The sequence below is a fragment of the Esox lucius genome, chromosome 16, assembly GCF_011004845.1.
Source record: "Esox lucius isolate fEsoLuc1 chromosome 16, fEsoLuc1.pri, whole genome shotgun sequence".
Classification (NCBI taxonomy): domain Eukaryota; kingdom Metazoa; phylum Chordata; class Actinopteri; order Esociformes; family Esocidae; genus Esox; species Esox lucius.
In genome coordinates this window covers 21644908-21672776 of record NC_047584.1, presented here as the reverse complement: position 1 = coordinate 21672776, position 27869 = coordinate 21644908, and the positions used below count along the sequence as shown (strand labels likewise).

Below are 27869 nucleotides of genomic sequence, written 5' to 3'. Positions count from 1 at the left end.
ATGTTCGTAAGTATTCAGAACCTTTACCATTATACACCAAATTGAGCTCAGATTCAACCTGTATCCTTTGATCGTGCTTGAGGTAGAACTTTGTGTGCACCTGTGGCAAATTCAGTTGATTAGGCATTATTTACAAAGGCACACACCTGTGTATGGTCCCACACAGTGACTAGACAGATGTCAGTCCTATGTAGAAGGCATATGACATGTCATCTGAAGGAAAATATTCTGTGGTCTGATTACACATGGGACCTCAGACTGGGAGAAAATATTTATGTCTTAGCCCCCCAAAAAAAAACTAAACACAGGGACTAGAATGTGCTGGAGTGACTTGGGTACAGGTCTGTGAATGAGCCCAGTGACCTGAAGACCACAGTTCACCGATGCTCCCCATCCAATCTGACAGTTTGAAATGATTTACTGTACAAGGAAGAATGTGACAAACTGCCCAAATCCAGTTCTGCAAAGCTGGCTGTGATCACCGCCGAAGGAACTTATTCAAACCGCTGATTAAAGGGCCTGAACACTTATGCACTTACATACTTTTAATATATTGGCACACGTTTCTAGCAGTCATATTGGGGTTGTGTTTCTAGAATAAAAAACAATACATTTAATCCAATTATAAATTCAGTCTTTCATACAACAACATATTGGCAAAGTGAATGAAAAAGGCACTTTACATCCATTACACAGTTAAAATAATGTGTGCAACCTACATTGGGGCAAAAAAGTATTTATCCCACTTAAAAATATGAGAGAGGCCTGTAATTTTCATCATAGGTACACTTCAACTATGAGAGACACATTGTAGGATTTTTATTGAATTTATTGGTAAATTATTGTGGAAAATAAGTATTTGGTCAATAACAAAAGTTAATCTCAATACTTTGTTATATACCCATTGTTGGCAATGACAGAGGTCAAGCATTTTCTGTAAGCCTTCACAAGGTTTTCACACACTGTTGCTGGTATTTTGGCCCATTCCTCCATGCAGATCTCCTCTAGAGCAGTGATGTTTTGGGGCTTTCGCTGGGCAACACGGACTTTCAACTCCCTCCATAGATTTTCTATGGGGTTGAGATCTGGTGACTGGCTATGCCACTCCAGGACCTTGAAATGCTTCTTACCTTCGTTGCCCGGGCGGTGTGTTTGGGATCATTGTCATGCTGAAAGACCCAGCCACGTTTCATCTTCAATGCCCTTGCTGATGGAAGGAGGTTTTCCTTCAAAATCTCACGATACATGGCCCCATTCATTCTTTCCTTTACACGGATCAGTTGTCCTGGTCCCTTTGCAGAAAAACAGCCCCAAAGCATGATGTTTCCACCCCCATGCTTCACAGTAGGTATGGTGTTCTTTGGATGCAACTCAGCATTCTTTCTCCTCCAGACACGACGAGTTGAGTTTTTACCAAAATGTTCTATTTTGGTTTCATCTGACCATATGACATTCTTGGACGGTTTGCAGCCGAGTGTGAAGCGGTGGGGATGAAAATCAGTACCTCCAAATCCGAGGCCATGGTCCTCAGTCGGAAAAGGGTGGCTTGCCCACTTCAGGTTGGTGGAGAGTGCCTGCCTCAAGTGGAGGAGTTTAAGTATCTAGGGGTCCTGTTCACGAGTGAGGGAAGGATGGAACGGGAGATTGAAAGACGGATCGGTGCAGCTTCTGCAGTAATGCGGTCGATGTATCGGTCTGTCGTGGTGAAGAAAGAGCTGAGCCGCAAGGCGAAGCTCTCGATTTACCGGTCAATCTACGTTCCTACTCTCACCTATGGTCATGAGCTTTGGGTCATGACCGAAAGGACAAGATCCCGGATACAGGCGGCCGAAATGAGCTTTCTCCGCAGGGTGGCTGGGCGATCCCTTAGAGATAGGGTGAGAAGCTCGGTCACCCGGGAGGAGCTCAGAGTAGAGCCGCTGCTCCTCCACATCGAGAGGGGTCAGCTGAGGTGGCTTGGGCATCTGTTTCGGATGCCTCCGGAACGCCTTCCTGGGAAGGTGTTCCGGTCCCGTCCCACCGGGAAGAGACCCCGGGGAAGACCTAGGACACGCTGGAGGGACTATGTCTCCCGGCTGGCCTGGGAACGCCTCGGTGTCCCCCCGGAAGAGCTGGAGGAAGTGTCTGGGGAGAGGGAAGTCTGGGCATCCCTGCTTAGACTGCTGCCCCCGCGACCCGGCCCCGGATAAGCGGAAGATGATGCAATGCAATGCAATGCATATGACATTCTCCCAATCCTCTTCTGGACCATCCAAATGCTCTCTAGCAAACCTCAGACGGGCCTGGACATGTACTGGCTTAAGCAAGGGGACACGTCTGGCACTGCAGGATTTGAGTCCCTGGCGACGTAGTGTGTTACTGATTGTAGCCTTTGTTACTTTGGTCCCAGCTCTCTGCAGGTCATTCACTAGGTCCCCCGGTGTGGTTTTGGGATTTTTGCTCACCCTTCTTGTGATCATTTTAACCCCACGGGGTGAGATCTTGCGTGGAGCCCTGGATCGAGGGAGATTATCAGTGGTCTTGTATGTCTTCCATTTTCTTATAAATGCTCCCACAGTTGATTTCTTCACACCAAGCTGCTTACCTATTGCAGATTCAGTCTTCCCAGCCTGGTGCAGGTCTACAATTTTGTTTCTGGTGTTATTTGACAGCTCTTTTGTCTTGGCCATAGTGGAGTTTGGAGTGTGACTGTTTGAGGTTGTGGACAGGTGTCTTTTATACTGATGACAAGTTCAAACAGGTGCCATTAATACAGGTAATGAGTGGAGGACCGAAGAGCCTCTTAAAGAAGAAGTTACAGGTCTGTGAGAGGCAGAAATCTTGCTTGTTTGTAGGTTACCAAATACTTATTTTACCGAGGAATTTACCAATGAATTCATAAAAAAAAAAATAATCCCTCATTTTGTCTCTCATAGTTGAAGTGTACCTATGATGAAAATTACAGGCCTCTCTCATCTTTTTAAGTGGGAGAACTTGCACAATTGGTGGCTGACTAGATACTTTTTTGCCCCACTGTATGATCAAAACACCAGTGTATACATTATATGGCCCTATTGTGATGTAGTTAAGTACACCGTAGAGGCTTTGCTTAAAGGGATCAACCCACATCTAACAGCACAAGCCTGAACATACTGTCTGTTCTGTCAGTCATAGTTAGAATTCACTGTTTGATTTTTGCAGTTCCTGTTTGATGCGTTCATATCCTTGATAAAGAATGGGAAGGATGGCAACATTGTGTCGGTCATGCCCAAGAAACCTGTCATCCCACCCAGAACTCAGGTGAGTTTCCTGTGAAATGTAGAACAGCCCCACACTGAATAAAATCTGGATGCATTTTATGTGCATGATTGTATTTTGTTTTAGAGTTGGTTTGAGCATGCGGCTGAAAGTATTCTAGGTTCACGTTTTAATACAGTTTTGCTAATGTCTTCTGGTTTTTCTTAACACAGGTGACCAAGGTGCTGGTTTTGGGGTCCGGAGGCCTGTCCATTGGTCAGGCTGGGGAGTTTGACTACTCCGGATCTCAGGCTGTCAAAGCCATGAAGGTGAGGGGGCCTGAGAGAGGCTGAGCCAGATCAGATCCTGACATGGTCCAAAGTCACTAGAAAGAACAATGTGGATTCACCTTTTTTCAGCCTGGTCCCTGATCTGTTTCTGCTCTTCCCTAGTCAACAGCATGATTGCCGGGAATCTGAGACCATGTGTGAATGTCATCATGGCTGTTATGTGTCTGATTGCGTGCGTGTGCTCCCTGCATATGCGTGTTCCAGGAGGAGAATGTGAGGACGGTGCTGATGAATCCGAACATCGCATCGGTGCAGACCAACGAGGTGGGCACCAAACAGGCTGACTCGGTCTACTTCCTGCCAGTCACCCCTCAGTTTGTCACTGAGGTCATCAAGACGGAAAGACCTGATGGAATCCTGTTGTCCATGGGTGGACAGACGGCGCTTAACTGTGGTTAGTTGCTATCTGTCCCCCTGGAAGCTCTGTGCATGTGTGTGTGCGTGTGTGCGTGCTATTTTTCCTGGGTACTACAGCCATCAGCCAAGGTTCTACGGCCATCAAGCAAAATAACCAATTAGATATCTTCAGACCTGTGGGTGTGGGTGTGGGTGGATGGGTGTGTGGGTGTGGGTGGGTGGGTGTGAATTTGAAGAGCAGTAGCAGCACCACTGTGTAATAACTACAGCAGATATTTTTTGGTCTGACAGCGACTGTGGTAGATAAATAAAAACATCTACCAGCCACAAGAAATGTTAGTTGGCCAAAATACTTTCCCCTTAAATCACATCATAAACACAAATAACAGATTGGTCTGCTGTAGGGCTGGGTGATATAGCTAAAAACAAATTGTGTTGAGTTGCATTGCACTGCAGACATTTATCTGCCTGAAAACATTGACATGTGTTATTGAATTGCTTTACACACAACAAACAAAGGTAAACAGAGAACTTCCAGAATCAAATCGGGCACTTTGACACTGTAACAGAAAACTGATCTGGTTCATATACCAAGGGGATGAACAGGAACAGGTTGGAGGGGGCTGGCATGGACTACGCAGTTCAAATGACGTCACCCTTATACATCATTACAACATGGCTGCGGTCCACACATATCAGGCGTTTTATAAACATATGTTTATGTCTTTATGTTTAATAAACTTATGTTCATTTTCTCTAGTAACTTTCCCTTTTTCCGTGTGTTTGCATATTTTCAGAATAACATCACAACATGATATTACAGTTGTTTGGTTATTGGGTTTCTGTTCCACTTCAAGGCAACACATTCACAGAAACCCCCGTATTTTGTGTGTCCAGGCGTGGAGCTGTTCCGGAGTGGGGTGCTACAGGAGTATGGGGTCAAGGTGTTGGGGACCCCGGTAGAGTCCATCATGGCTACCGAGGACAGACAGCTGTTTGCTGACAAACTCAACGAGATCAAGGAGAAGATCGCCCCCAGCTTTGCGGTCGAGACGGTGAGGCAGCTGGACCGAGTTTTGGACATGCTGTTTTGGGGTCACTCCGCGTAATGACATAATGTGCCCCGTAGGTGGCAGATGCCCTGAAGGCAGCGGATCAGATCGGCTACCCCGTCATGCTTCGCTCTGCCTATGCCCTGGGGGGACTGGGCTCGGGGCTGTGTGCCAACCAGGACAGGCTGGAAGAGACCGCTCAGAAGGTGTGTCCGCCATCAGCAGGGTGACCGTTCAGTCGGACCGCTCAGACCTCTTGGACATTTTGTCTTTGTGACTAGTGGGTTAGGCCATGCCTTAAGGTGGTAAACTGTCTGCTCAGTCCACTTAGCAGCTAAAGGATCCATTGGTTATCATTGTCATGTCTTCATCATGACTGATTGGTCGTGTTTAGTGGGTTACACCAGAGTAAGTAGTTTCAATAACACCAAAGAGAACGAACGTAACACAGAAGTGAAATAAAGGTCTTGAAGAATGTGAAGTGGAGGTTTTAGATCTTTCGGAAGTACTTTTCTAATTCGCTTTGTTTCAAATGGTTTTCTGTCTCTTTTTTCCAAGTCTAAATTGCCCCTGGTCCTAAGCAATGTGTGTGTATGCCTGTGTGTCTGTGTGTTCTCCATAGGCTCTGGCGATGAGCAGTCAGATCCTGGTGGAAAAGTCTCTGATGGGTTGGAAGGAGGTGGAATATGAGGTGGTTAGGGACGTCGCTGACAATTGTGTCACTGTCTGTAACATGGAGAACTTTGACCCCCTCGGCATACACACAGGTACACCCCCTTTCCCGTGACACACATACAAACACACGCACACAAAACTATCCTGTCGACTCGTGTCCTCTGATTGGTCTGTCCGTTCTATCCCTCCAGGGGACTCTATCGTGGTAGCTCCCAGTCAGACGTTGTCCAATGAGGAGTACCACATGCTGCGTGAGACGGCCATCAAGGTGGTGCGTCATTTGGGCATCGTGGGAGAGTGCAACATCCAGTACGCCCTGCACCCTGCCTCTCTTGAATACTGCATTATAGAGGTCAACGCCCGGCTCTCGCGCAGCTCCGCCCTCGCATCCAAGGCCACTGGGTAAGACACTTGGCCTGCCTCAGAAATGGCCCCCTATTCCCTCGGAAGGGCATGACTTTTGACTGAGCCCCCACCCCCCATCTGTTTTCCCTCAAGGTACCCACTGGCATTTGTGGCAGCCAAGCTAGCTTTGGGCATTCCTCTCCCGGAGATCAAGAACGCTGTGTCGGAGAAAACCACGGCCTGTTTCGAGCCCAGCATGGATTACATTGTTACTAAGATCCCTCGCTGGGACCTCGATCGCTTCCAAGGAATGTCCCGAGAGATAGGCAGCTCCATGAAGAGCGTTGGAGAGGTACAGGACACGCACGCTGCATCAAAGGGTGCAAGGTTCTGCCACCACCGTTCTTTTCTGATACATATCTTATTCTGTCAGATGTGAAGGTGCCTAGTAGGTCAGGAGCTAGGGGTTGGTTTGGGAATTAGGGGTGACCTACTTGTTCTTTACATCCTTCTGGTCAGTTTACCAGATGGACTAGTTTGGCGGATGTATAGAGTGATTGAGACCAGTCTCTGTGTGTTTCACCACCCGTCCATGTTTAAACCTCTCTTTCTGCGTCCTCCCAGGTGATGGCAGTGGGTCGTACGTTTGAGGAGAGCATGCAGAAGGCCCTGAGGATGTGCCACCCGTCTGTGGACGGCTTTGTTCCTCGCCTGCCCCTGAACAGGGCCTGGTCTGAACAGCAGGACTTGCAACAGGAGCTGGCAGTGCCTTCCAGCACTCGGGTCTTCTCATTGGCCAAGGTAGACCACCTGTCCATCCCATCATGCCTTAGGATTCATGTCTTAAGCAAAATGGCTTTGAATGCAAAATGGATTTATAATGCAGCGTTTTGCTTAGTCGGGCTCTAAACTCTCGGTTGAAATAGTAGAATTACGCTTCGATATTGGGTAGCGTATCAGCGTCTTTCCTTTTAACACGAAAGTAATTGCTGACCTTTTTGAGTCCCTCAGAACGTGTGTCATGTGTTGTAGAGATACTGATTGCATGGGCATTCTGTTCATTGTGTGGTGCTGTTCATCATTCCCAGGTAAGTTTTAAACATGCAGTAGCCTTCGACATGCTGTTATTATATGTCCCTTGCGGACGTTGGTCCCAGGGCACACATCTTTTCTTCCTAATCCATGGAAGGGGCATGAGCCGCAAACATTAGAGGGAAAAAATTATAAAATAATTGTAAACAATGTTGTGTGAAAGACGACCTATCGCCTAGCCCTAATTGATCTCACCGTATTTTAGTTGCAAGCCTATGTAACCCTCTAACCACACACTAAACATCCTAGGAAGAAATCACTTTCACCAATAATATATATTTTTTACCTGGATTAGGAGATGCCTTTAAAAACAATTCAAGTAAACCTTACATTGAGAACACAACATCCTGGTGTTATTTTGATATAAATATGAGTCAATTCACTGGTTTTAAATGTCCAAATGAATATCAACGTGCTGACAAAAGTTGTGACATTGCACATCACCATGTACTAGGTGGTCAGTGCCTACTAAAATGAATGTAACCCTGTGCAACATTATCATGAGAGGCTCTGAGATGTTTGTATCCACAGGACTCAGTCATGTGTTCAGTGGAATATTTCTCGTTTCCCCCAGAATGGAAACATGAATTCATTGTAATTCAAGCTTGAAAACTGCAAAGTTCTCTTTCTGACTCTGGCAAAACGTGTGGTATTGCGGGAAATGGGCTTTTAAAATGGAACCTATCAGGACCCAAGACTTGGTTTGTTCAATCTTGAACTGCAGAAATCAAACGCAGTAAAGGATTCTCTGGCTCCAAAAGGTGTGACAGAGAGACAGTGCTCTAGCCCAGAGTGTCTCTAAGGTTTGTACAGCAGGCTGATGTTTAGCATGCTTACCAAGTCTTCCCAACCCGGTCCCACAGCCCGGACACATTCACCTCATCACGCGGTGTCACAGCGTTCTCTGCCCAGACACCGAACGGAGGGAGGGACTGGAATCCTTCATTGAACGCCGGATGAAATTATTAATGTTAATCGGATGTATTAAGAAGTAATGGGCCAAATCATATCATGCTATGAGTCATCAATAACACTCAAGGTTAGCCTGGCGGCCGAGCAGAGTCGCACTGTTTAAAGAGCTCTGGGTGTCAGCGTGTTATTGTTTTGACATTTTTTGCCTAATTTAATTCATAGCTGGATATTTCTTATATTACAGGCGGACAGCCAGACAGGCTATACCTGTGTGTCACGCATGGTTGATAGGCACCAGTGCCCCACACATACTGTAGCCTAATAGCAGCTCTGGAGGGTGCTGTGTGTGTGCGCGTGCGTGCGCGTGTGTGTGTGTGTGTGTGTGTTGGAGCTGGGCCCGTCACGGCTCATTGGGCCCTGCTTTATATTCAGACGACACAGCACCAGACACACTGCTCACAATTACACTGCACTATTCTCTGTATGAGAACAACTCCACCCAACACTGTCTGATCAGTCCATCACACAACCAATATCAACCGGTTTCCTTATCGTCTCCTTTGTGCTTATCATCGTGCTTTCTGAAAATTCACTTTCCGTTTTCAAACTTTGTCTAATCATAAATGATTGACCGGCTCTCAAGAGCAGGTGGTAGCTAATTGTTCACGTGAACGCACAGATGTTAGTACAAAGTCACATCGGTTTTTATCTTGAAAGTGCTTTGACTGATGTTGTGAGTATTTGTTGGGGTGGGTTGGTGGGTGTGTGTGCGTGCGTGTTTGTGTGCATGGGTGCATGCGTGGGTGTGTGCGAGCATTTAATTGAACCTTAATTTAAACAGGTTGAGTGCATGTTATCATATGTGAGAGGGTTGAGAGGAGTGAAGGTGTGTGGTTTGGTTTCCCTCCAGGCACTTCACAGCGGCGTTACGGTAGACCAGATCCACCATCTCACTGCCATAGACAAGTGGTTCCTACACAAGCTACGCCGAATCACAGAGCTGGAGAAGCACCTCAACCAGTTCACCAGGTAGGGACACACACACACACGCACGCTCGCGCACACACACACACGTGTGCGCGTACACACCCACACGCAGGCACCACCACATCAGTAATGAAACAAGAAACCAGGCAAGCCTAGTTCAGACGGCCGTCAATAAAATGTGTTAACCGTTGGCTGCCCCCTCGAAAATCGAACCTAGGTCGCCCACGTGAAAGGTGTTGTCATTAACCAGTACGCCACTGAACTGCACAAATGCTGAGCCTTAGTATAGCTTCTTCACATTATATTCACATTATCATTAACATCACGTCAAGTTTTACTATTTTTTCCGACACCGTTAACTAGCGTTAAACTGAGTAACGTTTCTTATTAAGTTTACCTCCACCACAAATAGTGTCTATGAACTGTATTTATTTTGCCACCGGCAATTTTAACAGCTTATTAGCCATTTGTGAATGTCATTGATACAATAATCAATGAAATGTATTTATAAAGCCCTTTTTACGTCAGCAATTGTCACAAAGTGTTTTTACAAAACACCCGGCCTTAAACTCCAAGGAGCAAACAACAGTAGTGTTGAATTTCAGTGGCTAGGAAAAACTCCTTAAGAAGACTGAAATTTAGGAAGAAACCTAGAGAGGACCCAGGCTCAGAGGGGTGACCCAGTCCTCTTCTGTCTGTGCCGGGTGAACATATTAAGAGTACAAATTGTACTAATTGATAAATGCAAGGAGAACTGGCCCTACTCCCCCAGCACAATAATATAGCAGGGGGGATCCGGTGACACTGTGGCCCTATCTGGGGGAGGCCCCGGACAGGGCCTAACAGGCAGGAAATCAATCCACCCACATTGCCAAGCATCAACCAGAAGGACACCCACCAAATGCAACCACCCTGAATGAGGGCTGAATATTGCAAGCAGAGTACAGCCCAATTGCATAAGTGTGCAACAGAGAGACAACAAGAAGCCAGTGACTCCGCCCCCGAATGGCATTGGAGGGATGGCATCCCAGTGGCGATGAGAGCCCACCTGGCATGACCGCAAGGGTGGACAGTATCAAGCCTACTGGTCACCTTCACGCCCCCGGGCCAGGCTACACCTAATCATAGACCGTGCTGTAAAGATGAGTCTTTAGTAGACACTTGAAATTTTGCACTGAGTTTGCATTTCTAACCTTAATTGGCAAATCATTCCACAGTAGTGGAGCTCTATGAGAGAAGGCCCTGCCTCCGGCTGTTTGTTTAGAAATTCTTGGTACAATTAAAAGGCCTGCATCTTGCGATCTAAGGTTATGTGTAGGTATGTATGGCTGGATCATTTCAGTGAGGTAAGTAGTAATAAAACTTTGAAATCAGCCCTAACCCTAACAGTTTTATTGTGGGCTTCCTATTACGTAGCTACGTAAAGTTGTAGCCAGCAAAGTGTTTTCTGTCCTGAACCTGACTGTTACAAGAAGCGAACGCGGGACCTGTTGTTCCCGAGCCTGCGTCTCTAACCACTACGCTATTTAACAAGAGTCAGTCAGTCAGTCAGTCAGTCAGTCAGTCAGTCAGTCAGTCAGTCAGTCAGTCAGTCAGTCAGTCAGTCAGTCAGTCAGTCAGTCAGTCAGTCAGTCAGTCAGTCAGTCAGTCAGTCAGTCAGTCAGTCACTCACTCACTCACTCACTCACTCACTCACTCACTCACTCACTCACTCACTCACTCACTCACTCACTCACTCACTCACTCACTCACTCACTCACTCACTCACTCACTCACTCACTCACTCACTCACTCACTCACTCACTCACTCACTCACTCACTCACTCACTCACTCACTCACTCACTCACTCACTCGACAGTCGCTCTTCTTAGCCGGCTCTGCTTAACGCGGTCTGGCAAAAATGTATAGATGCAGTGAACACCTTCCCCACGAGGTGGTGCTATAAGGACATCGTTGAACCAAGACCACAGTTTGCCATGGATCCTGACGGCCTCCCTGATCTAAGAATATAAAGCAGCTGGTCTTCATATCCACTCCAGGAAGAGAACAGGAGGCAGTGGAGGCCCATGGAGCAAGTTAGAACTGTACCAACATTCCGCTGATTTTCTCATTAATTACATTCATTATTACACCAGCTCACTTCTCATTTTAGGCTCTTCTTAATAGAAACAAGCTAGAACACACCAAATTTCAGCCCACCCTCTGTGCTGAGCCCTGCCCACTTGGCTTGACTAGTCTCTCAGTCAAAACAACAGCTTGTGGATGTCGTGGAAAATCCACTGATTGAGATGAATCCAGGTACCAAGGAGTAGAATTTTCCATTTTACAACCAGTTGCATGGTAGCCTACCTTCTATCTGTGCAGATCGCCACCTTAACAAAATAGAGTCACAGACTTTAGGCAAGGGAGTGGAAATGCACAAGTTAAAACTGATAATGAAATCTTAATCCACATGGACTATCATGGTTTTCCAGGGACTGTCTGTCCAATGTAGATGTCTTCCTGATGCTCTTTAGTAGCTCTATATAAGTTACTCCTTTCAGTCGAATTTCAATCAAATGTATTTTATAAAGATTTCTGTCATCATTTGTTACAAAGTGGCAGATACCCAGCCTAAAATCTCAAAGTGCCAGCAATAACAAGGAATGATGCCCAGAGGCTGGGACAAAAATCTTTTGCATCAAAATCAAGGGAAAATACTATGGAGGAGCCAGACTCCTCTGAGGAGTTCCCAGTAATCTTCTGGCTGTGCCAGGGGAAGATTATAATTTTTTTTGGGCCACAGCACTATTTTTTGCTTATTCAGATGACCAGCGGGTCAATACATTTAGGTGGGCTGTCTCTGGGGTATTCAGGCAGAATCCAGATCAGCTGTACAACCAGGTGGACAAGGACAGGGAGGACCAGCTGGGCTGTGGACAGTGTGGGCCAGGGGACATCAGGTCAGGTAGTTCTAAGGCGTGGTCCACAAACTCCTAATATACACTACGGCCGAGTCAGAAGATATTCCTGGACATTGTACATTCTTAAGCGTGACTTGCGATTTGCTCAGTCTTTTCTATTTTGACCTTTCTAAGTAAGATACACAGCAGTGGAGTTTAAAACATCGTTGATATTTTCTATTTGGTTGTATTTCCCACATGGTTATATTTTCCATTTGTTTAAATTTTACACATGGTTATATTTTACATATGGTTATATTTTAGCCATGGTTATATTTTATACATGGTTACATCTTTTGCATGGTTATATTTTCCATGTGGTTATATTTTCCATATGGTTACGCTGTGAGCTTTTCCAATAATTTAGCCGTGAGCTTAAGGAAAGGCATGCATTTTTTTGCTGTCTGATTGGGGTGACACTCACAGCCTTCTCACAGAAATGTATTGATTAAAATATGTTCTTTAACAGTTCCACTCACTGACCTGTGCAGTGAGAGGGGCTCTGGGATCGTTTATGGATGTCTTATTGAGTAGCTCTCTTGCTCACGCCTGAAAAAGCCAGCTATGTCTGACCTCTCTAGTTTGACCTCCGTTGGTTACTCAGTAAGACACACTGAAACACAAATACACACACACACACACAGACAATTTCTCTCACACACTCACACTAAATCTATGACCGTTGGTTTCCCTCTGCAGTTCCACAGTTCCCCAAGGCCTGCTGCTAAAGGCTAAACAGGATGGCTTTTCAGACCGCCAGGTGGGCCAGGCCTTGGGTTTCAGTGAGGGGGAGGCCAGGGCACTGCGGCTGGGTCAAAACATTAAACCCTGGGTCAAACAGGTGAGCATCCTCTTCTGGGGTCATTTGTCAATATCTCTGCCAAACAGTACCCTATTCCTTTTATATTTGCTGTGTGTTGTGTAGGATGCATATGGCCATTTGGTGAACCCCCAGTACCTCTTAGTGTAGCTGACGTGAACTTAGTAACGGTAATATTGTCCAACGTCTTCATGTTGCGTGATGTCCAGGAACTAACCCAGAGGCAGCTCTAACAGTCCCTTTTTGGTACCACAAATAGATTTTTTGGCAGAGCATTAATGCATTTCCACCATACCACTGTGATCAGAAAACACCCTCTGACAGACATATCACGGCGCAGCCTACTACTTTCCCTGCACTAATGTGCCAAACTTAAATGGTCATCATCTTCCAGTGAATGTTCTTCAGCTCTGTGGATTTAGGTTTTGCTTCAGTTTTTTTCCATGGCACCTCATAGCAACCTGTCTCTTTTAGACTAAGCTCTGAGATGGTAGGAGAGGTGAGTGAGTGAGTAAGTGTGTGTTCTCTCTGTTCAGATTGACACCCTGGCTGCAGAGTACCCCGCTGTCACTAACTACCTGTACTGCACCTACCACGGACATGTGAGTGCTTCTTCTGCTTTCCTGTCAAGCTTTTTCAATTTCAAGTCTAAGGGCTGGGAAGTCTCAATCCATCTTCTTCTTCAAAACAATTATTGAGCTTGATTCATTAGTCCCGTAATTGGCTTAATTTGTTTTCCGCGAAACCGTCCCTACATTGAGCTTGCCTTAGTCCAGGACTAGGCTTAATTTTTCTGGGAAACCAACCTGTCATGCTGCTTTTTTAGTTTTCCTCGTAAAGTGAACACATTCTTATTTAGATCATTAACCTAGGAAGCAATTAAAGTTAACTCTCTAGCTTTGGGGAGGAACAAAATATTTGTAACCTTGCGGTCTCCGGGATTCAATCAAGCCATCTTCTGCACTGTAAAGAATATGCTTTGTCAAGTATATTTATCTTGTTTTCAGGTTAAAAATCGAATCCTTAAAATAAGGTAAAATAAGTTTTTTCTAAACATGCTGAAGCTGTACTAGATGGTACCTCTTGGTTTTAGAAAATATGCCTTGAATATCAAGTCATTTGTCTTGTTCCATTGGCAGATTATTTCACTTATTTCAAGTAAATATCTCCTCAAATATTGTTAATTTTTTTGCAGTACAGTTACTGGTCAAATGTTCTAAACTGGATCAAGTCCCACAGATAGCAAAGGGAAAATCTATTGTTCTGTCCCTGAGCAAGGCATGTAACCCCTAATTGGATAAACCAAATGTTGACAAGGTTGTAGTGAGGACCTCAGTGTGGTTTTCCAAGCATTGTGTTGATCTGTGCGGTTATTCTACAATACACTTTTCATTATGTATATTTCCTGACCCTAAAATACCCCCATGACATTGCACCCTTTCACAAGGAGCACGACCTGGAGTTCAAGGACCAGGGTGTCATGGTGCTTGGATGCGGTCCCTATCACATCGGGAGTAGTGTGGAGTTTGACTGGTGTGCCGTATCCAGTATCCGAGCCCTGCGTCAGATGGGCCGGCGCACGGTGGTGGTCAACCACAACCCAGAGACGGTCAGCACGGATTTTGATGAGTGTGACCGCCTGTACTTCGAGGAGCTGACCCTGGAACGCATCCTGGATATCACACGACAAGAGGTGAAGGGTCAACGCACATGTACTGTTGAGAGGTCAACACTCAGACCCTGTTCCAAACATTTCAATATTTCATTGATTGAACGATGACAAACGTTGACAATGGGGTAAGAAATTGCATCCACAATTGCGCCCTATTACCTCCACACATGCAACCTGAAATGCGAAACTTTAATTAATATTAACAAGGCCTAATAAACACCGGTATCTTACTTTGTATGTGTGTTCATGTTTAATATTACAGAACCAAATGAATAAGCTTTGGCTGTGTTTTAATGAGATTATGATGCCTAACAAATGAGATTATTAACAAGTGAGTTTTCATGGAGGTATTGTACACCCTGTTATATTTTCTCCAGCCCAGGGAAGTGAATTCTGTTCTCATACTGATGCGCACCCACACACAGACAAACATACACACACACATTTGTTTTTCTTTGCTTGTGGGGACCGAAACCCTAGCCAAGAAATACAAGTTTCCTAGCCTTTAAACTGACACCGACCTTAACTTCAATATCCTAATCGGATGCTAGCCCTAGTGCCTAACTGTTATTGCCTAAACCTAAAAGTAGCCCAAATACCAACGGGAACCTGCCAAAATATTTTGGTGACCACTTTTTTGCTTTGCTATCATTCTGGGGACATTGTGTCCCCACATGTACACACAGATGTGGAATAAACACACACACACACACACACACACACACACAAGTTGATTGCAGGGCATTGAAATGAATTCACATCTCACATTGACTCCACTCTTCCACGAAGGAAACATTTTCAGACTTCCGTGCTATTCAATTAATCTGTTTACCATTTATTCCCTGAAACTGGTTACGCAAGCATTCCTGCTTCACTTCTCAAATGCCTGCTGTTATAAGACGCCAAGAGCTTCCCCCCATCCCCCTCTATCTCTTTCTGCCTTTCCGTCTCTCTCTCTCTGTCTCCCTCCCTCTCTCTCCTTCGCTCTCTGTCTCCCTCCAAGCAGTGAGATAAAAGAAGGAATTGTCAAGTTCTCTTAATGATGGCACTGTTATGTTGACGCAGTAGAAAGTTCTTCTTTTTGGTCTCTTTTTTTTCCTCCAAAGCCTCATTATAGTGAAGAAGTTTTAGATGTATTTTAAAGTGCTATCAAAACAAACAGTGGCTTCTTCTCCAAGATGACCAGAGTCCATGGGGAATAGGTGTCCATTTGGGACACAAACTGTCTGTCGGTCTTTATTGGTGGCGACGCCGGCTCAGTTCATAGCCCAACTGTACTGGAGCCCTGAGAAGAACGTGCTCTGAGCGTTAATCCAAAGCGTAGCCTGTTTCTGTGAGTGGCTGTACCCACCGGTCGCATCCAGAGTGACTCCCTATTCTCTATATAGTGCACTGATTTTGACCCGTGCCAAATGGGCCTTGTTCAAAAGTAGTGTGCATATTACTGCACTAAATAAAACTGGTGTTGTTTGGGACGCACACATTGACTTTGGCCTCCAGAGGAATATAATCCAGTTAAAGTGAAGATGGGATCAGCCTGGTTGTTGATTCAGGGAGATAACGCTGTCGTCAGCTCTCTTCTCTCTCCGGGCGAATTGCCATGTTGAAATTCGCCATGAAACCTCTCTGGACCTTTCCGGTTGTTTCTTGCAAAAGTGAACGTGTTCTCAATAATTGACCTGGTTCAATTAAGATTTAATGAAATATATAAACACTTTTTACGGGCAAATAATTTCTTAACAAGAACCCAATAGCCAATAAACGACCAATAGTTTGCATTCAAATTTTTAAGTGCGATTAAAGAATTACGTGAAATAGAAACCGTCTATGGATACAAGTGATGTTGTAAACTGAATAACCTTTATCTCCTGCGTGTCCAGGGCTGTACAGGCAGCATCGTGTCTGTGGGGGGACAGATCCCCAATAACCTGGCCATGCCTCTGCACCTGAACGGGGTCAACATCTTAGGAACCAGCCCCCTGCAGATCGACAGAGCCGAGGAGAGATCCGTGTTCTCCACCATTCTGGATGAACTGGGGGTTGACCAGGCTCCATGGAAGGCTCTTAGCTCACTGGTGAGACAAACACACTAACTGGCCCGTTAGGATACGAGGTTCTGAGTCATGTGGGCAGAGAGTGAAGTGCAAAAACTTGTCTGACTATCTGCTCCATTAGTGTTGCTCTGTTCCTGTCTCCTGGGCCTACTGGGAGATGGAGGGATTGGCTGCCTGGCCGTAGACATGGCTGTGCCCCGTAGGGTTACTAAAGACATGGCCATGTTAGAATGAACAACATTGACAGACAGGCTGACAGGGAAAGAGACATACTTTTACATAAACTGAACAAAATTATAAACGCAACATTTTTTTTTGCCCCCATTTATCATGAGCTGAACTCAAAGATCTAAGACTTTCTCTACGTACACAAAAGGCCTATTTCTCTAAAATATTGCTCACAAATTTGTCTAAATCTGTGTTAGTGAGCACTTCTCCTTTGCCGAGATAATCCTTCCACCACACAGGTGTGGCATATCTAATCAGCATGATTATTGCACAGGTGTGCCTTAGGCTGACCACAATAAAAGGCCGCTCTAAAAATTGGTTAGTTTAGGTCTGAATTGGGAACCAATTTATTGGAAAAAACGAAATCCTGCAGAACCTCGGCCCTCCGTGGAACCGGTTTGACACCCCTGGTTTAGATGATTTGGGGCATCAACATTCTGCAAGTGGGCCAGAGGGTCTGTGACTTCCTTGGATCTGAGCTGGTTTCTGTTCTCATTGTCACAGCAGGGACAGTGTTAGTTAGAGAGATGGACAGCGACATAGAGAAAGAAAAACTTACTGGATTAAGACATTAAGATCAGACAGAGTGACCGATGATAGGCTGGAAGGTATCAGCTGATGCTTAACACATACATTGCATTTTAATAGGACCCCAAGTTTGGTCCCACATCTTCTCTGATTTTGTGTGTTTTAGGAAGATGCCTATGCGTTTGCCAATAAAGTGGGCTACCCCTGCCTCCTGCGCCCCTCGTATGTTCTCAGGTAGGTGTTGGGGAGAGGACAATCATAACCACATACTGAGGTCAGTTACATTTCAAACCAGTCATTAGAAAACAACAGAGGTCATTAATTAACAGTGTTGAGGTTGGACCGCTCTCAACAGCATGTCCACAGTAACACAGTGTATTGTGTAGTATCATGACTTTTGAAAATACATTTTACGGTAATTGAGACCCTCAGAAGAATAAGTAAATATGACAGTAAGTATGAAGAAACGCTAAATAAAATCTGAAAGAGATTGTTCGTGTAAGAAGCAGCTAGAGACTGATTAGCCGAGGAAAAAAAGATGATGCTTAATTACCAGAATGAAAAGATACATCCTCGGAAAAACACAGCGTATTATGGTAGCAGTGTGTGTTAACACACAATAGTATTGAATTAGGCTTGGATTGCTCAATTGCACATAATTCAGCAACAGCAGGCGTTGGTTTTAAGAGTATTGCAAACATTGGGTAGTATATTTCTGTATTTGAGTCTACGCTTCGTAGCACGTGCATACACGCGCGGACAGTAGGTTGCATTTTCAGGAGAAGAGCAGCATCAGACAGCTGTGTTAGACCATTGGGCTGTTAGACTGCTGCTTCTTGTTTTTGTTGGCTAGCAGCCCTCTATGCACTGGGATGTTCCCTTCAGATCTAAATGTATTTACTGCCTTGGTTTGTAGACATGGGGGTGGAGCCTCTTCTCTCTCAAATGGCCTGACTGAGTAGTCTTTCCTCCAATATGTGTCCGGCTGATTGGCCATATGTGGACCTTGTTGCACCCGGGCCAGCAGGTAGGAGGTGTGGCCAGTCAGGGTGGGAATTACGTTTTTGGTAACCAGGCACAGTGACTGATGGATCCTCACATGTCACAGTGCCCGAACACACGAGAACACCAACATTAAATAAGCTAAATTAAATAAGTTTATGTTTACAACTGCTGAGACATTCTACCAGCCAATGCCCAAATCTACCAGCGTTTGGCTGATGGCCAGCGTTAATTTCCCACACTGGTTGTGACTTTGACCCTACCTTGTCCCTGTAGTGTAGAATCATGTCCCAAATTGCACCCTATTTCCTTTATACAACATTTATTTTGAGGAGAGCTCTTCTCTGGCTGTAAATAGTGTATTATGTAGGAAGTAGACTGCCATTTGGGACTTGGGCTATCCCCTATCCCCCTGGCTGTCTCCAGGAGCAGGTGCATGGCCAACTAGCTGGCCAAAAGAAGGAAAACATAAATACCCCATATATGCATTTTTTAATGACTGAGCTCTGAAAGCGAACTCATTGTGAAGAGCCTGGAGTGTTCGCTGACCTAAATCTCTCTTTCTCAACTTTCGTTGGCTGTTTTTCCACCTTACTTCCTTTCTATAATGATAACAATGCATCTGGGGGATATCACCAACCCAGCAGAGAATCTTATAACGTTTCAAATGAGTGTCCGATTATTCCTGTTCCGTTTCCCTCCCTCTGCCAGTGGCTCCGCGATGAATGTGGCGTATGGTGATGATGAGATGAGGGGGTTCTTGGAGGAGGCCACTCAGGTGTCACAGGTGAGGCCAGGAACTTTATTTTGCTGTCCCTAACTCTCTATATACTGGACAATTGTGTCCCTAACCCCCTATATACTGGACTACTGTATCCCTAACTCTCTATATACTGGACTACTGTATCCCTAACTCCCAATATAGTGGACTACTGTGTCCCTAACCCCCTATATATTGGACTACTGTATCCCTAACTCTCTATATACTGGACAATTGTGTCCCTAACCCCCTATATACTGGACTACTGTATCCCTAACTCCCTATATACTGGACTACTGTATCCCTAACTCCCTCTATACTGGACTACTGTGTTCCTAACTCCCAATATAGTGGACTACTGTGTTCCTAACTCCCTATATACTGGACTACTGTGTTCCTAACTCCCTATATACTGGACTACTGTATCCCTAACTCCCAATATAGTGGACTACTGTATCCCTAACTCCCAATATACTGGACTACTGTGTTCCTAACTCCCTATATACTGGACTACTGTATCTCTAACTCTCTATATAATGGACAATTGTGTCCCTAACCCCCTATATACTGGACTACTGTGTCCCGAACTCCCAATATACTGGACTACCGTATCCCGAACTCCCAATATAGTGGACTACTGTGTTCCTAACCCCCTATATACTGGACTACTGTGTCCCTTAACCCCTATATACTGGACTACTGTATTCCTAACTCCCTATATAGTGGACTATTGTGTCCCTAACGCCCTATATACTCGACTACTGTATCCCTAACTCCCAATATAGTGGACTACTGTATCCCTAACTCCCTATATACTGGACTACTGTGTTCCTAACTCCCTATATACTGGACTACTGTGTTCCTAACTCCCTATATACTGGACTACTGTGTTCCTAACTCCCTATATAGTGGACTACTGTGTTCCTAACTCCCAATATAGTGGACTACTGTGTTCCTAACTCCCTATATACTGGACTACTGTGTTCCTAACTCCCTATATACTGGACTACTGTATCCCTAACTCCCAATATAGTGGACTACTGTATCCCTAACTCCCAATATACTGGACTACTGTGTTCCTAACTCCCTATATACTGGACTACTGTATCCCTAACTCTCTATATAATGGACAATTGTGTCCCTAACCCCCTATATACTGGACTACTGTGTCCCGAACTCCCAATATACTGGACTACCGTATCCCGAACTCCCAATATAGTGGACTACTGTGTTCCTAACCCCCTATATACTGGTCTACTGTGTCCCTTAACCCCTATATACTGGACTACTGTATTCCTAACTCCCTATATAGTGGACTATTGTGTCCCTAACCCCCTATATACTCGACTACTGTATCCCTAACTCCCAATATAGTGGACTACTGTATCCCTAACTCCCTATATACTGGACTACTGTGTTCCTAACTCCCTATATACTGGACTACTGTGTTCCTAACTCCCTATATACTGGACTACTGTGTTCCTAACTCCCTATATACTGGACTACTGTGTTCCTAACTCCCTATATAGTGGACTACTGTGTTCCTAACTCCCTATATAGTGGACTACTGTGTTCCTAACTCCCAATATAGTGGACTACTGTGTTCCTAACCCCCTATATACTGGACTACTGTGTCCCTTAACCCCTATATATTGGACTACTGTATCCCTAACTCCCTATATACTGGACTATTGTGTCCCTAACTCCCTATATACTGGACTATTGTGTCCCTAACTCCCTATATACTGGACTACTGTATCCCTAACCCCCTATATACTGGACTACTGTATCCCTAACTCCCTATATACTGGACTACTGTATCCCTAACTCCCTACATACTGGACTATTGTGTCCCTAACTCCCTATATACTGGACTATTGTGTCCCTAACTCCCTATATACTGGACTACTGTATCCCTAACTCCCTATATACTGGACTACTGTGTTCCTAACTCCCTATATACTGGACTACTGTGTTCCTAACTCCCAATATACTGGACTACTGTGTTCCTAACCCCCTATATACTGGACTACTGTGTTCCTAACCCCCTATATACTGGACTACTGTGTTCCTAACTCCCAATATAGTGGACTACTGTGTTCCTAAACCCCTATATATTGGACTACTGTATCCCTAACTCCCTATATATTGGACTACTATGTCCCTAACTCCCTATTTCGTGGACTACTGTGTTCCGAACTCCCTATTTAGTGGACTACTGTATCCCTAACTCCCGATATACTGGACTACTGTATCCCTAATTCCCAATATAGTGGACTACTGTATCCCTAAACCCCTATATATTGGACTACTATGTCCTTAACTCCCTATTTAGTGGACTACTGTGTTCCGAACTCCCTATTTAGTGGACTACTGTGTCCCGAACTCCCAATATAGTGGACTACTGTGTTCCTAACTCCCTATATACTGGACTACTGTGTCCCGAACTCCCAATATAGTGGACTACTGTGTTCCTAACTCCCTATATACTGGACTACTGTATCCCTAACTCCCTACATACTGGACTATTGTGTCCCTAACTCCCTATATACTGGACTATTGTGTCCCTAACTCCCTATATACTGGACTACTGTATCCCTAACTCCCTATATACTGGACTACTGTGTTCCTAACTCCCTATATACTGGACTACTGTGTTCCTAACTCCCAATATACTGGACTACTGTGTTCCTAACCCCCTATATACTGGACTACTGTGTTCCTAACCCCCTATATACTGGACTACTGTGTTCCTAACTCCCAATATAGTGGACTACTGTGTTCCTAAACCCCTATATATTGGACTACTGTATCCCTAACTCCCTATATATTGGACTACTATGTCCCTAACTCCCTATTTCGTGGACTACTGTGTTCCGAACTCCCTATTTAGTGGACTACTGTATCCCTAACTCCCGATATACTGGACTACTGTATCCCTAATTCCCAATATAGTGGACTACTGTATCCCTAAACCCCTATATATTGGACTACTATGTCCTTAACTCCCTATTTAGTGGACTACTGTGTTCCGAACTCCCTATTTAGTGGACTACTGTGTCCCGAACTCCCAATATAGTGGACTACTGTGTTCCTAACTCCCTATATACTGGACTACTGTGTCCCGAACTCCCAATATAGTGGACTACTGTGTTCCTAACTCCCTATATACTGGACTACTGTGTTCCTAACTCCCAATATAGTGGACTACTGTGTTCCTAACTCCCTATATACTGGACTACTGTGTTCCTAACCCCCTATATATTGGACTACTGTGTCCCTAACTCCCTATATACTGGACTACTGTGTTCCGAACTCCCTATTTAGTGGACTACTGTGTTCGTAACTCCCTATTTAGTGGACTACTGTGTTTGTAATTCCCTATTTAGTGGACTACTGTGTTCCTAACTCCCTATATAGTGGACTACTGTGTTCGTAACTCCCTATATACTGGACTACTGTGTTCGTAACTCCCTATATAGTGGACTACTCATGACCTGGGCACCTCAGTCGCACCTAACACTGCATCTGAACATCTTGCTTGATTAGACGCTAGAAAGGTGCAGTAGCACCTCCTTTATAATGTGGCAACAATTTGTTAAAATCAAAGCCTAACTGCCTTTCTGGGACATTCATTTGGTTAATTTTGCATACCACTCCAGCCCCAGAGTCGTAGTCCATGGTATCAGATTGGGACAAGATCAGGTTTCCTTTGTAGGATATGATATGGATATAAAGGATATGAAGCTCTGTCTCAACTAACTTCACAGTGTAATGCAAAAATTAGTGAATTGTCATTGTAGCCTAACAAATCGCATCATTACATACCAGGTAGGGAGGCTGTTTGGAGATTTTCTGCAGATAAATTATTTAAAATGACATCAGGAACCAGGATAGTTGGGAAGGTTAACTGCAAAATTCCAATGAAAATCACGAATTAAAAGATCTGAATTCCAAAACAGTGCGCTTCTTTTGACCAGGGCACTGAAGCATGTGGAATAGGGGACCATTGGGGAATAGGGGACCATTTGGGAATAGGGGACGATTATTTGAATCTAAAATGGCCTGCTGCTGTGTTTTTGTTTTTACAGGAGCATCCAGTAGTCATCACCAAGTTTATCAGTGGAGCCAGAGAGGTGGAGGTTGATGCAGTGGCCAAGATGGGAAAAGTAAGCTGCTTATACTAGTGACTTGGAGTACATACAGCGCATATATGCACAGTATTGACAGTAGGTGTATATTATCACTGCACAAACCCACAGTCTAGGACCTGTGTGATCTCTCTGCCTCACATGAGGGACCAAGTGAAAACCGGGGAGATTTTGTAAGGCCTCACTGCCCCTATTTTCACCGTTGTTGTCTAAATGAGGAGTTATGTGAAGGTGACGGGTATGCTTTTTAGTGATTTTAAAAATGTATTGCAGTGAATCAACTTGTTTATTGAGATTAATTCATATGTTTAAGTATCCAATAATGTTTTCCACCAGATCTGATCACTCACTCTTACTGCCTTGGGTTCATTTGAACAGAATAACTCTGATAGTAATATAATAAGTACTACTATTGCATAAATTGATGAATTTATTAGGTCATTACAATTATTTGTGCCCCAAATCCTAATATAGCTGTCAGAGAAATCGTTGTAGTAGCCTAGTTCCTCCTGTAATGGATATCTTATCCTCTCCATTTCATATACGTCTCTTCACTGTTTCAGTCTCTCTTCGTTCCTTCCTTCCTTCTACATTACCAATCCATTCAATGACGAAGAGCCCTCATTCTTTTGTTTGTGTGTGTGTGTGTGTGTGTGTGTGTGTGTGTGTGTGTGTGTGTGTGTGTGTGTGTGTGTGTGTGTGTGTGTGTGTGTGTGTGTGTGTGTGTGTGTGTGTGTGTGTGTGTGTGTGTGTGTGTGTGTGTGTGTGTGTGTGTGTGTGTGTGTGTGTGTGTGTGTGTGTGTGTGTGTGTGTGCGCGCATGTGTGAGGCTGTGTGCAGAACTGGCAAAAAGCTTTGCATATGCCTTCCCCCATATTAATTACAATATTAATTGAATCCTTTTGACTAATTTGATTTATGGATTTAAATAAAATTAAATTTGTGTGTGTGTGTGTCTATACGTGTATATTCATCGGGAGTGTATGTTTTTCAGAAATGTGTTGGTAATGAGTGCTGCAGTTAGCAGGTGTTTAATTTGTACTAATGACAGCATAGTTCATTGAAACACTACTACTCCCTTTTGATTGGTGCAAAAGGGATGGAAGAAATAATCTGTTAGCTAATTGTGTGAGTGGATATTTGGCAAAACAGACACTTTATCTGTGTATGAATTGGCTCCCTATATTATACACTACAAAGAAAATAGTTTTTACAGCCATTTTACATTTTAGACTTCTGTATGGTCCTGCAGTCAAATATATTGTTTAATGTAATAATATGTTAATGTTGGTAATAAACAGTGATGTACTATTGTACATAAACCCTTATAGGGGCTGTTGTACTGAAACCACCTGACATTCACATTTTGTCGGGTCACGTTCCGAACATGTTTATTCTGTATGCATTGCCTCTGCTTATCATAGGGAACAGTGAATTTAATAGATCAAAGCTGAATCACTCAATGCAAGATCACAAATGATCTCAATACAGTCTAACAGAATCAAGCATTAAAGCGTAGTGACTGTAAGTCAACACCACTTCATTCAACACTGCATGAATGGTAATTCTTCACTGGATTTACCAAAACTACGACTTCGTTCCCCTGGACATTAGATCCCAAAAAAGTCTGAAAATATTTTAAGAAAAACAAATGTATAATTTTTTTTGTCAAATTAAAATAAATAATAAAACCATTTTAAAATGATTAATAATCACATGCCATATAGGCTTTTTGAGTTTAGTTTTAGTAAGATTTCCCATTGACAGGTGTTCAGACACCAGCTTTGGTCCGGAGTAACCCACACATGACCATTTGTCAGACTGTAATGGTGGCTGGGACCTTCACTTAACCTCAGCACTGTGAACAGGAACTAAGTTCATTTTCATAGAGCTGCATTCAATAGATCGACCATTTAAAGAAATTGCAGCCGCATAAAAGATTTAGGATCTTTTATGATTGCCCAGCCCTGGCAATTTCCCGGGCTGCATTAAAATAAGCAAATTATCTTGAACACCATCAGCTAACATGCAGTAATGTTACGTAATGGTGTGATTGCCAATAGCTTTCATGGTATTTTGTTTTCATTACTGTGAAAGGTTCATGTTTTAATGGTACGCTACCCAGACTGTTAATTTTGCCCACACGCCATACTGGCTTACTTTCAGATTATGTTTTCACTTTTCAGCTGTAACAATTTGCTATTACAGAGTTTTAACTGTGAATGTATTTCACTATATTGCAAAGACATATTTCAGTGTCTCATGCTGTAACATTTTATAACCTTTTCTTAGGTCCTGGCTGGGGTGTAACGTGTTATAACCTTTTCTCAGGTGCTGGGCCATGCAGTAACATGTTTTTAACTTTTTCTCAGGTGCTGGGCCATGCAGTAACATGTTTTTAACTTTTTCTCAGGTGCTGGGCCATGCAGTAACATGTTTTATAACCTTTTCTCAGGTGCTGGCCCATGCAGTAACGTTTTATAACCTTTGCTCAGGTGCTGGCCTATGCAGTAACGTTTTATAACCTTTGCTCAGGTGCTGGCCTATGCAGTAACGTTTTATAACCTTTTCTCAGGTGCTGGCCCATGCAGTAACGTTTTATAACCTTTGCTCAGGTGCTGGCCTATGCAGTAACGTTTTATAACCTTTGCTCAGGTGCTGGCCCATGCAGTAACGTTTTATAACCTTTGCTCAGGTGCTGGCCCATGCAGTAACGTTTTATAACCTTTGCTCAGGTGCTGGCCCATGCTATAACAGAACATGTGGAGGATGCTGGGGTACACTCTGGAGATGCCACGCTGATGTTGCCGACCCAAAGCATTAGCCAGGGAGCAATAGAGAAGGTAGGTGTGCGCGAGAGCATGTGTGCGCGAGAGCATGTGTGCGCGAGAGCATGTGTGCGCGAGAGCATGTGTGCGCGAGAGCATGTGTGCGCGAGAGCGTGTGTGTGTGCGGGCTTACATACATGCACATATGTGCATGTTTTTGTTATGCTGCTTCCTCACCTGCCTCACATTAATCAGAAAGTGGACATGGTGATGAAAAGTTTCAGCATTTTATTTATAAGGTGTTAGATTGCTGGCCAGCCTACAATATTTAGGAGCACATTGACATCCTGACAGGGAATCCATTATTTGGCTGTGGTTTATATTTATATACCACTAATGTAATCCATTGCCCAGGCTGTGTATATGCAGAGAATTCATACTGAGTTAAAGGTTTATCTTTAATGCAAGATTCATATTCAGGTTGTGTCCCACGTGGTTCCCTAATGCCTATGACACACTACTTTTTGGGGCTCTACAGGGCAGGAAACCGTAGTGGGAATAGGGTGTCATTTTGGACACAACCTTGGTTAGTATTTCTTCCTCATCCCTCTTAGGTGAAGACTGCCACACGGAAAATTGCCAAGGCGTTTGAGATCTCTGGGCCATTCAACACTCAGTTCCTAGTGAAAGGCAACGACGTCATGGTAAGAAATGGTTCCTTATTTGGTTTGTGTTGCATGACGGAAAGTATTGACGGAATCTATCACAGTTATGGATTGACATTCTTTTGTAACCATAGACTGCAGATTACATCAAAGTGCCAAGTTTTCATTTGTACTAATCGAGCGAAGTCACGGGATTGTAAAACAAATCAGTCTAAACATTCAGGAACAAGTTCAAATCATTCAGAAGATGTTTTGCTCTCTGTCAGAATGGAATCCTCGGGTTGTAATGTGTGTATATTCATTTTCTCCTCTCCAGGTGATAGAGTGTAACCTACGAGCATCTCGTTCCTTCCCATTCGTGTCTAAGACCATTGGAGTGGACTTCATTAGTGTGGCTACGCGGGTTATGGTGGGTGAACCCCAGGACGAGGCCGCTTTGCCCTCTCTGGAGAACCCCATCATCCCTGTGGACTATGTTGGAATCAAGGTAAGGCCGTGATTAAAGGGCCATGTCCTTACATCCAAAGTACTTCACTACTCAGATGCACTCAATATTGTAGCCGGTCAACTTTTTCCAGACTCAGCATATGTGTGTGTTGGCTTGACTCGGGGTTCCCTGATGAGGACCTGTTTTAGTATAGGGCTAAGTGCTATTTGGGAACAGGCTCATTTTTCGACATAGCAGAAACTTAGTCCTGCCATTTTGTGCTTAATCTGTCTCTGGGGAGCCCTGAAAGTTATTACTGTCTTACTTGTAGTCATCTTAAAGCAGAAGGTAGTATATTCAAGTGGTAATAGCACCAATCTCTTCAATTGCCAATTTCACCCAATAATTGTTGTAATTACCATGTTTGCTCTGAATTTGCCTGCAGTCAACTGCTTCAGTCAATTGTAATGCTTTCAGTATGGTATAAAGCATCTTCAGTCTATTGTAATGCTTTAAGTATGGTATAAAGCATCTTCAGTCTATTGTAATGCTTTAAGTATGGTATAAAGCATCCTCAGGCTATTGTAATATTTAAGTATGGTATAAAGCATCTTCAGTCTATTGTAATGCTTTAAGTATGGTATAAAGCATCCTCAGACTATTGTAATATTTAAGCATGGTATCAAGCGGTCACTGGCGCTGTCACTGATGATTATTTTGATAATTTTATTGATTATTGAGATGATTAATCACAGGTTAAAAACACTGCTTTTTATTAATGCAACATAGGCTATAGCCTTTGCAACTTAATACTGATGACTTACACTTAGAAACAAGAATGTATTTTATTTTCTCTTCAAAATAAA

General features: G+C 44.0%; 1 protein-coding gene across 1 annotated transcript in view; it reads left to right on the top strand.

Moving 5' to 3' along the window:
• cps1 (carbamoyl-phosphate synthase 1, mitochondrial) overlaps nt 1-27869 on the top strand; it is a 57363-nt gene that overhangs the window by 9296 nt on the left and 20198 nt on the right. The window contains exons 12-31 of the mRNA XM_013138000.3: nt 3181-3279; nt 3450-3545; nt 3771-3960; nt 4821-4978; nt 5053-5181; nt 5598-5742; nt 5842-6052; nt 6149-6347; nt 6620-6796; nt 8910-9028; nt 12629-12770; nt 13286-13351; nt 14197-14442; nt 16302-16496; nt 17398-17465; nt 18945-19020; nt 23085-23162; nt 25879-25986; nt 26526-26615; nt 26893-27063. Of these exons, the coding sequence (XP_012993454.2) occupies nt 3181-3279; nt 3450-3545; nt 3771-3960; nt 4821-4978; nt 5053-5181; nt 5598-5742; nt 5842-6052; nt 6149-6347; nt 6620-6796; nt 8910-9028; nt 12629-12770; nt 13286-13351; nt 14197-14442; nt 16302-16496; nt 17398-17465; nt 18945-19020; nt 23085-23162; nt 25879-25986; nt 26526-26615; nt 26893-27063 (2763 nt within the window). The remainder of the gene's footprint in view (nt 1-3180; nt 3280-3449; nt 3546-3770; nt 3961-4820; nt 4979-5052; nt 5182-5597; nt 5743-5841; nt 6053-6148; nt 6348-6619; nt 6797-8909; nt 9029-12628; nt 12771-13285; nt 13352-14196; nt 14443-16301; nt 16497-17397; nt 17466-18944; nt 19021-23084; nt 23163-25878; nt 25987-26525; nt 26616-26892; nt 27064-27869) is intronic.